We start from the raw sequence: 12,261 nt of genomic DNA on the forward strand, positions 1-12,261 counted from the left end.
TTTAAGATAAGACACGCTTATAACATGGTTACTATAAAAAGAAACATTCAATTTTAAATTGAGAAAATGCCCTCGTCAACTTGTAACAATCTGCAATCCCTTGTGCTCACGTGTGTTTACATGCGCTTAAAGCTGACACAGGATGGGTTACATAGAGCCATAGGAATGATTTATACAGTACTTAACGTAAAGCTTCAAACGCAGTGTATGGTGTCTGACTAGTGTCATAACATCTAAATTTTTAACAATTTATTTTGAAGATCGGGTATCTATGGAGCGAGGAGGAGCAAGTACGAATGATCGGACCTAAAAACGAACGCCACTGCCGTCTTTCATTCTATTTTGTCCATATCATTTCTTGTCCAAAATGTATGTCTGACAGCTTGCCTTCAAATATTGTGAATTTGCTTAAGAACGTATTATGTGAATTTGTTAAAATGTGACTTTGAACTTGAATTACATAAATATTTTAAAGTGGAGCTTACTAACCTAATACAGTCATCTACTGAACATTTGATACTTTTATTAAGCATTTATTGCATTTATGTCAAAATGACATGCATTTTGGACTTTTCGTAAGATTAAGATACAATCGGGATAACACAGATGAAGTGATCCGATATAAGACAGCTGTGGCGTTCCATAAACATATATATTTGCCTGGTTGTGTATGACGAAGTTATGTAACGCTTTATAATCTTTTTTTTACAAAACTATTTTAATCTACTAGTATGTGCTTTTGATGTCCTAGGAAATAACTTCCTTGTTCGTAATCGCCGTAAGTACTGTTTTGTTTAGACGGTCAACATACACATTTTTTTTTCTGATCTCGAGCGAAATTTATATTCGTATGTTGCTTAACTATTTTTTAAATACTTTATTTTTATTAACATGTCTAATGTATTATCTTACTAGCACATTTACCACTTGTTCTCATTATGCGTAATCATGTTATCCATAGCTCAAATGGCTTTCTAAGGCCGATGTGGCATGTTCATTACGGAATGCTAAAAGCCAGATACCTAATGTGAATGGCCAAATGCTTACTGGAATGCAAAATACTACTGTAATTGCCAAATAATAACTGTTGATTTTATCTATCTTTCAATCCGAAGAATATTCCTCCGTCCAATTATCGAAAGCGGTCAGATTTTCTATATAGAAATAAGAAGGGCATGTACACAAGGACAAAAATACTAAAAATAAGGATCCTTAGTTACAAGAAGTTTATCCATTTTCAACATTTGATTTAACAAATGCTATTTTAGAATAAGTTTTATCTGTAATTTCGATTGACCCACGCCACGATCATGTCGTCATTTCCCCCTTTTATTTTCTAAATAAAATGTGTAAAATGTCATTCATGCGTTTGTTTAAAGCATTTTTTTTTTGTACGAAACCATTGATATGAAAGCTTATGTGCAAGCGATTTTTAACTCAATGAATACATCTTCTGAATTTTTGAATGATACATATTTCATTTTTTGTAAAATAAAAATTGATGAACCCACATACGGTTTATTTCCACTAAATTTAAAGAATAATTAACTTAAGCGCGACGTTGTTGTGTTTATTTTATTTAGAAACTTGTACATTTTTGTGTTATCTGTACAGATATTTTATAGACCTGTACAAAAATGTATAGATTTATAAACAATCTAAATATAAAATGAAGATTTTAGCGAATAAAATTTCAAAAAGCGCTACCTTAAATGTGAACCCCCCCCCAAAAAAAAACAAACAAACAAAACAAAACAAAACCCAGAAGCAGTTTCGCATGGCCGGTATTATGTACAGACTGGTTGGAGAGGCCCATAACCCAAATCATTACAATGTGGGTGTATGGAAATAGTCCCACTGATATTCGATAATTGCCATTTTAATTGCATGGTGCATCGGCCTTCCATATCTTTCATCATGTAAATACTTATGATAAGAGAACAACATTCCACACAGTTAGCCTTCTTTATTCCATTTTTTACTTTAGTATGGAATTGAACCTGCATCACTCCGATGGACCTTGAACCAACTTGGTTGAAAGTTGAGTTTTTCGCATTGCCCATTGTGTTTTAACATGTTAGCTTATCTATTGCACAATGTTTCAAGAGATTAAAAGGGTACGTACTGTACTGAACACAACCTTGACCTTGAATCGACACGAATGTAACTTACAATCTGCACATCATCTCATCGCGGAGGACATTTTCTCATGAACTCAAGCATAACGCAAAATGTCGCTATTTGACGCTCAGTCCCGTCATACCACGTAACATTAGAACTATAATGGCTGAACAGTTTTGTTATCGCTAATGCTTGTGCAAAGTTGAAATGAGCCGCACCATGAGAAAAAAAACATAGTGCATTTGCGACCAGCATGGCCCAGACCAGCCTGCGCATCCGCGCAGTCTGGTCAGGATCCATGCTGTTCGCTAACAGTTTCTCTAATTGCAATAGGCTTTGAAAGCGAACAGCATGGATCCTGACCAGACTGCGCGGATGCTGGTCGCAAACGCACTATGTTGGTTTTCTCATGGCGCGGCTCAAATAGTACAAGGCAGACACCGCTTTGCGACAGACGGACAAAAGGATAACCATGCCAAAACACAATGAACAAACTTTACAGGGTAATATTTTCTAGCTAGAAACTTAAAAAAACCACTTTCAGTTTCTTGAAAAACAATAATAATCATATACTAAAGTAGAAAGAAGTGGGGTTTCAAGTTCAGTATAAGAACAAGCTGGCTTAAAGACTGAGACCCAAAACTGTACATGTGAACTTCAGTACCATTTCAATTTATATTCAACAGGTGACCACATGTTAAAATGCAGACCTGCATCGGAAAAGAATGTTACGTGAAGTTACATCGCGACAGTGCCTCCACTGTTGATCTAGTGAAGGAACAGGTGGAAATAGCCGAAAAGGAGGTAACAGAGAGAGAGGAACCAGAAGAAAAATGATAAGGAGCAGAGAAGTCCATTTTTGCATCGAAATGAACATTTGTAAAATAAACCGGTTCATTTTTAAGTAATATACAAAACACCTTTGCCTCAGAGACCTTTGTGTTCCACTAAGGTTGAACAGGGGTCCTTTATTCGTAACAGATCTTGGGGCATCTATACATCGTTTATTGCTTTGGCAACATTAGGTTCAGGCTACTAAAGTATTTCCGATGTATTGTAAATACATTTTATCAAAGTTCAAACAAGAGGTGTACAATTCACAAATATAAAGTGCAGTTGGAACTATTATGCAGTTAGATAGAAATATAACTGTAAACTGAAAATTGGTCTTGCGCAATGGCCAACGTTTTCAATGAGGTTGGCCACTTCGGCATAGTCGGTGACACTGGTAATCTCTAGACGTCTGAAAACAGTAAAAATACATGGGATAGTATAATATGTATTAAAAAGAATTAAGGTATTCCTAAAAATATTTTATCCATCACAGAAAAGCGACAGACATTTTTGTATATGAAACCTTGGAGACATCATTAACAAGTATCAACAATGGATGCGGCTCATGCCAAGAGTCAAGCCATTTTACGGTACGGATCTTTACTTGTATCAGGAAGAGGGGTGGGGTATTCAGTCGCTTAGTTATTAATATGTTGCTATTCTTTTAAAGTTTCTACCGTGTCTTATGCTTCGTTCTTATTACAGATATATACTGTATGTATAAAGACACTTTATATATAGACCATGTGTACTTTGATTTAAATATACATTAGAATAGTATTAACACATATGATTTTAGCTGTCAAATGTAACGAAGAGTTCGCAGTGTTGAAAGTACTTGCAGACTTGGGTGCATCATTCGACTGTGCTAGTAAAGTACGCATGAATTTATTGTCTTTTCTGTAACAGTTTTTGTTTCTACTGGCAACGAATTTATGCCATTTTTAACATTTTCAAGGACAAAGCCGTATTTCCTTTATACTCTACGTTCACCATTTAAAACCATCGCACAGAGATTTCTGCTCTACGCTGGATTTCAAAAACGAATAAAAGTTAAATTTAAAGCTATACTATACTCCGCTTCACTAAAATATTTTATCGTTGAATACTAACTTTAAATGAACGAAATCCTCATCGTATGCAGTTGAACTTGGATGAATATAAGCTATGTATGTACGGCTGTAAACAAAAGTCACACAATAACACTCAGTTTTTTTTTGGTTAAAAACTGCCAGTTTTTCAGTCGAAGTAGAAATTCATTCTGTATTTATTAAATATTTAGTAAGTGTATACTATTTTAACCCAGCACATAACACAAACATATTTATTTCGTGATAACATAGATACTGTGGCGGTAATTGTTCATTTTTATTTCAAATACGAAATCTGGGCATAACATAACTTTAATTCAGTTACATGTATATATGTAAAATTGGTGCGCTTGTAGCAAACTTGTCAAGCAAGCTGATTTGATTAAAACATTCACATTTATGATATTAAGCATGAAATTGAGAAAGTGCTGGACATGGGTGTATCTCCTACACGAGTGATATACGCCCAACCCTGCAAACAGATGTCCATGCTGAGCTTTGCAGAACAGAAAGGAGTAGAGAAGATGACTTTTGACAACGTAGCAGAGCTTTATAAAGTCAAAAGACTTTATCCAGCAGCAAAGTAATGCAATTTATGACACAATTCATTTTAACTAAACATCTCTCCAATTAAAGTAATGGTTAACAACACAACAAAATATTTAGCGGCAAAATTATATTTCTGAATAAATCGAACGAATAAAAATTTGATAAATTGTTACAAGAATATCTTAAGTCTAAAGTTGCGCCCATTTCACTAATAGTTTTGAAGTACAGTATGGCCTTGACTAACATAATTTTATCCATTCCCTACTCACCTTAGATAAAATAATAGTAGAAAATGAACTTGTCTGACTGAACCGATGTCATTTAATTTGCAAAATAAACATTATCAATATTTGTCCTTTTGGCACTGCAGACTCGTTTTGAGAATTATGATAGACAGCGAGTTTAAAGGCAGGCAAGATTTCAGTTGCAAATATGGTTGCCATCCAGCGGAAGTTTCCGGTGTTTTACAGACTGCGAAAGACCTACAGCTTGACGTTGTTGGCGTCAGGTAAGGTTAACATTATTTGCCTACAACTTGAAGTTGTTGGCGTCAGGTAAGGTTAACATTATTTGCCTACAACTTGAAGTTGTTGGCGTCAGGTAAGGTTAACATTATTTGCCTACAGCTTGACGTTGTTGGCGTCAGGTAAGGTTAACATTATTTTGTGTCGTTAGAGGAACAAAGACCACCTTGCGAATGTATACATTGGATAGTCTTTTATTAAGTACCCGTTACTGCGAAGGGAGACAACCAATATTTGCACTCGCGCAAACCGTTCGTGGAAATATGTAGTAATCTGCCTTTTCTTGAGTGAAATAAATGCTTACACGATACGCCAAAGAAAATACTGAGCTATTTAGTCTGTCACCTAACGTTATACGCAGTGATTTAGAATACATCGGGTTCAGTGCTCGACGTCATCCTGTTTTTTGGAGAAAAAAAATGCAAAAGATTCACCTTTTTGTATTTGTGCAGAATAAATCTGTAATAATAGCATACACTGGCAGGAGACCCAAACTGATCGTTTTTAAAGATTTTCTTTTGTTTATAGTAAAAAGATATTTAAAGAGGCTACTGCATATTTTTTTTAAATCGTGGCCTCATTCTCCATATGTGATGAGGGAATTATTTTGAACTAACTTTACACAAATAAAGTAATAAATCAGCTACGCAGGACAAATATTTACTTGATATTTACCGTCGAACACTTAATATTTGGTTTGAATTGACTTTTTGTTCATGTCCAGTTTGATCAAACAAACTAAAATTTGTCATTGTGCCAAGATGTTTCAGTAAATACTTCGAATGTGCCAACGAATGGAGAAAAGACTGATTGTACGACTGTCGCTAAGATGAAAGATTTTTACTTGTAGAACTGGACCCAGTTGTTCGAAACTTTAACAGGCGATTAAGCTAACGGTCTAACTTTTTGAGTTATATTTTCGAAATTTTAAAAAACGTAGAAAAACAAATGTATGCATTAAGGATTATAAACACTTAAACGTCCTTACAGTAAAACTAGTGTTTCCCACTAAGACTAGTATTTTGAATAGAAATTTAACAGGCGGTTAGTATAACAGCCCATTACAGTTTCGAACATCTGGTCTCAGAAAGTCAGTCCAAATAACTGGGTGTCCTGCAAGTATAGAGCATTGAAAAATGCTTATAGTTAACTGTTTGGAGAAAATGAAGGGGCAGTTCATTGCGCTTTTGAGACATATATCTTAACAAAGAATCCGCTGCTTTCGCGCGTGTATTGAAACGGAATGTAAGACAATCTTGTCCAACCTCTGCCGCTTTAGGCGTAAAAATTGTTTCCGGTATCCCGACCTACCCTAAATTTTTTCCCGACCCTGTTTTTATGGCCTTGGAGAATATTTTTTTCAACTTTTCAAAGTCTCTTAATAAAAAAAAATTTCCGACCTACCTACTCTAATTTTTTGAGCATATTACCGGAAACAAAGAGGTTTTTTTAGGCCTTATCAACATTTAGGCCATATCTGTGATAATTAGTCAGAGTTATAATATATTTCAGTTTTCATGTTGGCAGTAACTGTTATGATTCGAGAGCATTTTCCACGGCTATACAACAAGCACGTCGGAACTGGCATGAGTTTTTGTATGAAACTGCTCGACATAGGTGGCGGGTTCCCTGGACAACTCAATACATATGACACATTTCACGAGGTACGTTTCAGGTTTTCTGCTTAGCGTCCAAAATGGGTAAATCATGTGCTTTCTGTGAAGTACTGGTGTCTGTGAAGTACTAATGGTGTCTGTAAAGTACTGGTGTCTGTGAAGTACTGGTGTGTGATAGTTTTGTCATGACATACCGGAAAATCTACAAATAATTTACTGTCGGAAAGATTAATCTTTTCGAAGTCTGCTTAATTTCCAAGAATTTTAGCAAAATTGTTTTTGCATTCGGACGAGAAAAAGGAAAACCTACACAAAAAGTTGTTTTATACCATGTAATGCTTTCCTTTCCAAGAGATCTTTTGTAATTAAACTGAAGTTTTCTGTAATATCTACGAAAAAATCAAGTATCGAAAATTATCACAAATAAATTAATAATCGCTGCAAAATTGTTCTTGTTTTGGTTAGATAACTGGTGTTGTAAACAAGAGCTTACAGACATACTTCTCCGTGGATATGGGCGTGGAGGTGATTGCAGAGCCTGGGCGGTATATGGTCGCTTCCGCATTTACTCTCGGAGTTCAAATTATTGCTAAACGGACAGTACCTTCTACATTAAGTCAACATAATAAAGGTATATCATCTAATTATAATAACAAAGTCATCGGCCGGCTAAAGAGCTCTCATATCAGTTATTCTAACTAATTCTGGAACTTTTGACTAGTTAAGTGTTTGTACTTGACTGTAAGCCAGTCAGTCACGACGTCTGATTTTGGTTTTCGTTGTTCTACCCTGCATCATCGAACCTTGTGAGGCCAGTTCCCGTATATATTAGACAGTTTAAGTGGGTTATATATGAAACAGCAGTCTACAGTCTACGATGCCCGTTTCATCACTTTTTTGTTGTATTTCATTACTCTGAATGTTATTTCCTCCGATGGCTAGAACAAGAGCTCGATCGTAGAACACAAAATGACCCCCCATCCTTGACATATTCAGTAATTACACAAGGAACAGAAATTATATGGTGACTGTACAACAAAGTTCTACTGTTCTGGGTCAATGTGACATTGACCTTTGACCTGCTGACCTCAAAATCAGTAGGTGTCATTTGCTGGTCAAGATCAACCTCCCTCTAAGTTTCTTGATCCTAGGCCTAAGCGTGCTCAAGTTATCATCCAGAAACCGTTTAACTGTTCCAGGTCACTGTGACCTTGACCTTAACTGATCTCAAGATCAATAGGGTTCATCTACTGATCATGATCAACCTCCCGATAAAGTTTCTTGATCCTAAGCCCAAGTGTTCTTAAGTTATCGTCCGGAAACTGTTTAACTGCTTCAGGTCATTAAGACCTTGACCTTTGACCTACTGACCTCAAAATCATTAGGGGTCATCTGCTGGTTATGACCAACCTCCCTATCAACTTTCATGATCCTAGGCCCAAGCGTTCTTAAGTTATCTTCTGGAAACCGTTTCACTGTTCTGAGTCACTGTGACCTTGACCTTGACCTTGACCTCAAAATCAGTAGGGGTCATTTCCTAGTCAAGACCAACCTCCCTATCAAGTTTCATGATCCTAGGCCTAAGCGTTCTTGAGTTATTATCCGGAAAGCGTTTCACTTTTCTGGATCACTGTGACCTTGACCTTTGATCTATTGACCTCAAAATCAATAGGGGTCAGCTGCTGGTCATGACCAACCTCCCTATCAACTTTCATGATCCTAGGCCCAAACGTTCTTGAGTTATCATCCGGAAACGGATTGGTCTACATACCGACAGACATATGCAAAACAATATACCTCTCCTTCTTCAAAGGGGGGCATACAAAGGGTTAACAAGAGCGCCACCAAGCGGGGCAATATACGCACGAAGGGTTACATCAAAGGATGGGAGCAAAATTTAAAGAACTTGACTGTTAAAGCCCAAAGGAGAGGAACAACAAAAAAGGAGAAATTCCAAAAAAAAAAAAAAATTCTTAGTCCACAAAAATATTCTTACCAGGTAAAGTTATGTCAAAAGACATCTAAAAATTGGATGTACCATCCATGTTGTACCACAGAAAAGTGGTCTCGGTTTTTCCCTAAGGCCAATAATAAAAAAGTTTCAAAATAAGCTATTTATAGTAACAAAAAAGGGAAGTAATTAAAAAAAAAAATCTTGTAAGAGAACAAAAAGGGATCTGCCAAATAAAAACAAGAGCACTGCAATGCAGAGCAATATACACAAAGCAAAGTCATATATGACCTTTGACCCCTAAGTGTGACCTTGACCTTGAAGCGAGTCATCCAAAACATGCACTCTACACATCGCCTCAGTGTGGTGGACATTTGTGCCAAGTTTCTTTGAAATCATTCAAGCAGTTCAAGAGTTACAGAGCGGACACGAAACACACTCATATGACCTTTCACTTCTAAGTGTGACCTTGACCTTGAAGCTAGTCATCCGAAACAAGTGCTCTGCATGTCACCTCAGTGTGCTGAACATTTGTGCAAAGCTTCTTTGAAATCCATCATGCAGTTCAAGAGTTACAGAGCAGACACGAAAAACACTCATATGACCTTTGACCCCTAAGTTTGACCTTGACCTTGAAATGACACATCCAAAACATGCGCTCTGCACGTCATCTTGGTGTAGTGAACATTTGTGTCAAGTTTCTTTGAAATCCTTCAAGGGGTTCAAGAGTTACAGAGTGGACACGAAATTGCTAACGGACGGACAGACGGACACCGGGACCATAACATAATACGTCCCTTCGGGCGTATAAAAATACTGGCTGAAAACTTCTTCCAAACTGACTGGTTAAAATGAAGAAAACGTTTAACAGAGTTTTCGAGTACAAACTTGAATGTAAGTCTAAGAATAAGAGGTCAATATACGGCTTGGTTGTGTCTTCTTGCTATAATGGCACACTTAGTGTTATAACTGCCCGAGGGCCATTATGAAACTTTAGGTGTGCCATTATGGCTAGAAGGCACACACCAGTCGTTTATTGGGCTTTTTATTATATACCTTTGCTTCATATTTATCTTGGTGTTGTCATTTTACATATTTTCCACAAATTAATAAGCATGATTGGTATTGCTGTTTTCAGCAACAATGCCATCATCTGAAAAAGAATCAGTATCCTTTCACCTGCCATAACGACGTTGCTTCATGACGTCAACGTCAAAATGTACTGATGTTTCGGTTGCCATTATGATTATGGCATGCGAGGCACAGTGCACCAATATGGATCCGTCGAGGCGGCCGTAATGGCAGTTTTTTAGGCTTTTTTGTTACTATTTATTGTAAGGTATAAAATAACGTTTAAAATGACCAAATATAGCAATGAGGTCAATTCTACTGATTTCATAATCCCCAAATTTGACTGTGAACGTCTAGTTCTGCTAAGACGCAGCGGAGACACTGCATTGTTAAGGAATTTACAAAATGAGCTAGTCATCTAGGGTAACTTTTTATTCTTTTATTTTTTATACTTTTCATATTTCCCCGCCTTATATTGATGTTTTGCGAAATAAATGAACATTTGAAAAGCCATGGAAACCAACTACCGCGTTACACAACATGCATGGTCTGAATAAATTCTAGGCAGTTACAGACATTGAGTAGCTTAACTTTAATATGGCAATTATGTAAGTGTAATAGTTTGAAAATTTGCAACGTAACAATATCGGACTAAGTTCACCATAATGAGGATAACACTGATTTTGACAAAACAAACCTACACAGAGTTTTAATGAATCCGATTTTGTAGCTGAATGCACAAACAGTGCAGAGACACAGGACAGTATAATGTACTACGTGAATGATGGTGTATATGGGACTTTCTTGAGTAAACTTTCAGTTGGGAGAAAGTATGAAGCCAAATCTTTAAAGGTATAATTTTTCTTATAATCAGTATCGCAGTCTATTAGAAGTATACATGTAATTGAAAGTGAACCGAGACCTAAATTTCTGTTTCTTGAAAAAAGACTTCGATAAAAAATTTAATTAAGAAAGTATACAAGTCGTGCGTCACAAACTAGTAATTTTACCTTCGTCCAGAAGGACCAGGGAGAAAGGTGGATAATATCGCTTAGTTTTCAGAATTTATCAGAATGGATAAACAAATGCCTCTTCCTTGGCAGTTGTGAAATGACATTTATCCAATCAAGAAATATGACAATGAGCATATGACTTCTACTTCAACTGCTACGTTTAACATATACATCTAAAGGCTGATGAAGATGCTGTCATATACGAGAGTAGTATATGGGGACCATCTTGTGACAGTGTGGACTTCTTAGTGGAGTCTACACAACTACCTTCACATGAAGTAGGAGAATGGCTTTACTTCCCAGACATGGGTGCTTACACTTTGTCATCTATCACAAAGTTCAATGGAATGGAGGAACCAAAACAAATCTACTACTGCCTTGCAAACACCTGGTAATTGTGTTATACAAAACCTATACTGCTTCTTATCTTATACAGCTGCTCACTTTCAGAACTCTCTTTTCTTTCTTTGACCTAATGTTCATTTTTAGATTTCTAGTAATTTACTTTAACATAGACATTAACAATTTTCACATTATTTTGAGATGGGCCTTTTCATCTGGACAATATGACACATAGAAGTTTTACAAAAACAGTATCTACTTTTGCAACCATTTTTATAACCATTAAACAAATATAGCGCCATTTCGACAACTTTGTAAAAGGTGTTACAATTCGATTCAAATTAAACCATTTGTTTCTCAGTCTTTTTAAATATATTTTCAAGGTACCAAGTATATAAAGAAGAGCATTAAAGTGGAGGAATTGGTGTAGTATTATAGTACATTCATGAGGGAGTGTATCCTAACAATATCTATTCTGTGTCCTGGAAATCATCGTCGAGTTATCAGGATTGAGAATTAAGTGAGAAAAATGGACACATATAGCAGTAACAGGGACTTCAAAATAGAGCAGAGCAGCCTAATAACTTTAATGTCATTCATCATTTATACGAATGTCTATAACTCAAAAATAAAACAAGTTCACCCTGACAATTTTCATGTATACTGAATTAACAATAGAGTTTTGTCAATAATGTTCCAAAATATAGCCTGTTGAAAGGTTACTGGGTAAGTAATTTGGTGTGACCTTGACCCTTGGCATAACAGCTCCATAAACAATAGGTTTCATCTAATGAACACAGGAAAATAACATACGAAGATGTATCCAGTTTTTGCATAGAAATTGTCACTGACCTTGACATCTGACTTAGTGACAAAAATAGAAAATTGGCCATCTACTGACCTTACCCATAAATCAATTAGTTGTATAGTCATATGCCTAAGTATTTCCAAGTCATTGATTAGAACCAGTTTTGCATCACCTTGACCATTGACCTTCTCAGCCAAAATATCATAAAGATGACCTGTCGACCACAGGCAATCAGCCTATGAACTTTGCCAGTAGGTCTAAGTACCCTCAAGATATTGTAAGAGACTCAAGATCACTGTGACCTTGACCATCTACCGAACAAGGAACAGCAGGACATCTAC

At 36.3% G+C, this 12,261-nt stretch overlaps 1 protein-coding gene across 6 annotated transcripts; it reads left to right on the forward strand.

Annotated features, from left to right (window-relative positions):
* The first annotated feature begins 641 nt into the window (after window positions 1-641).
* LOC123524721 (ornithine decarboxylase-like) lies at window positions 642-11,934 on the forward strand. 6 transcript variants are annotated; one of them, XM_053538534.1, is made up of 11 exons: window positions 642-778; window positions 2,808-2,925; window positions 3,449-3,545; window positions 3,755-3,831; window positions 4,457-4,629; window positions 4,966-5,103; window positions 6,632-6,783; window positions 7,201-7,366; window positions 10,488-10,609; window positions 10,950-11,161; window positions 11,496-11,932. In XM_053538534.1, exons 6-11 carry the CDS (start codon window positions 5,028-5,030, stop codon window positions 11,521-11,523), a joined length of 756 nt encoding a protein of 251 aa, XP_053394509.1. In that variant the 5' UTR covers window positions 642-778; window positions 2,808-2,925; window positions 3,449-3,545; window positions 3,755-3,831; window positions 4,457-4,629; window positions 4,966-5,027; the 3' UTR covers window positions 11,524-11,932. The 6 variants fall into 6 exon arrangements, with proteins under 6 accessions (XP_053394509.1, XP_053394508.1, XP_053394510.1 ...); XM_053538533.1 differs by having other exon boundaries at window positions 2,808-3,545; XM_053538535.1 differs by lacking the exon at window positions 3,755-3,831.
* The last annotated feature ends 327 nt before the right edge of the window (window positions 11,935-12,261 follow it).

Source organism: Mercenaria mercenaria, chromosome 3 (assembly GCF_021730395.1).
Source record: "Mercenaria mercenaria strain notata chromosome 3, MADL_Memer_1, whole genome shotgun sequence".
NCBI lineage: Eukaryota > Metazoa > Mollusca > Bivalvia > Venerida > Veneridae > Mercenaria > Mercenaria mercenaria.

What these genes read in the sequence shown, in the direction of transcription:
- LOC123524721 (XM_053538533.1), top strand. Translation starts at nt 5,028, where the DNA reads ATGGTTGCCATCCAGCGGAAGTTTCCGGTGTTTTACAGACTGCGAAAG. An exon ending in ATTAAGTCAACATAATAAAG is followed by an intron (nt 7,367 to 10,487) that starts GTATATCATCTA and finishes CCGATTTTGTAG; the next exon opens with CTGAATGCACAAACAGTGCA. An exon ending in TACTGCCTTGCAAACACCTG is followed by an intron (nt 11,162 to 11,495) that starts GTAATTGTGTTA and finishes TATATTTTCAAG; the next exon opens with GTACCAAGTATATAAAGAAG.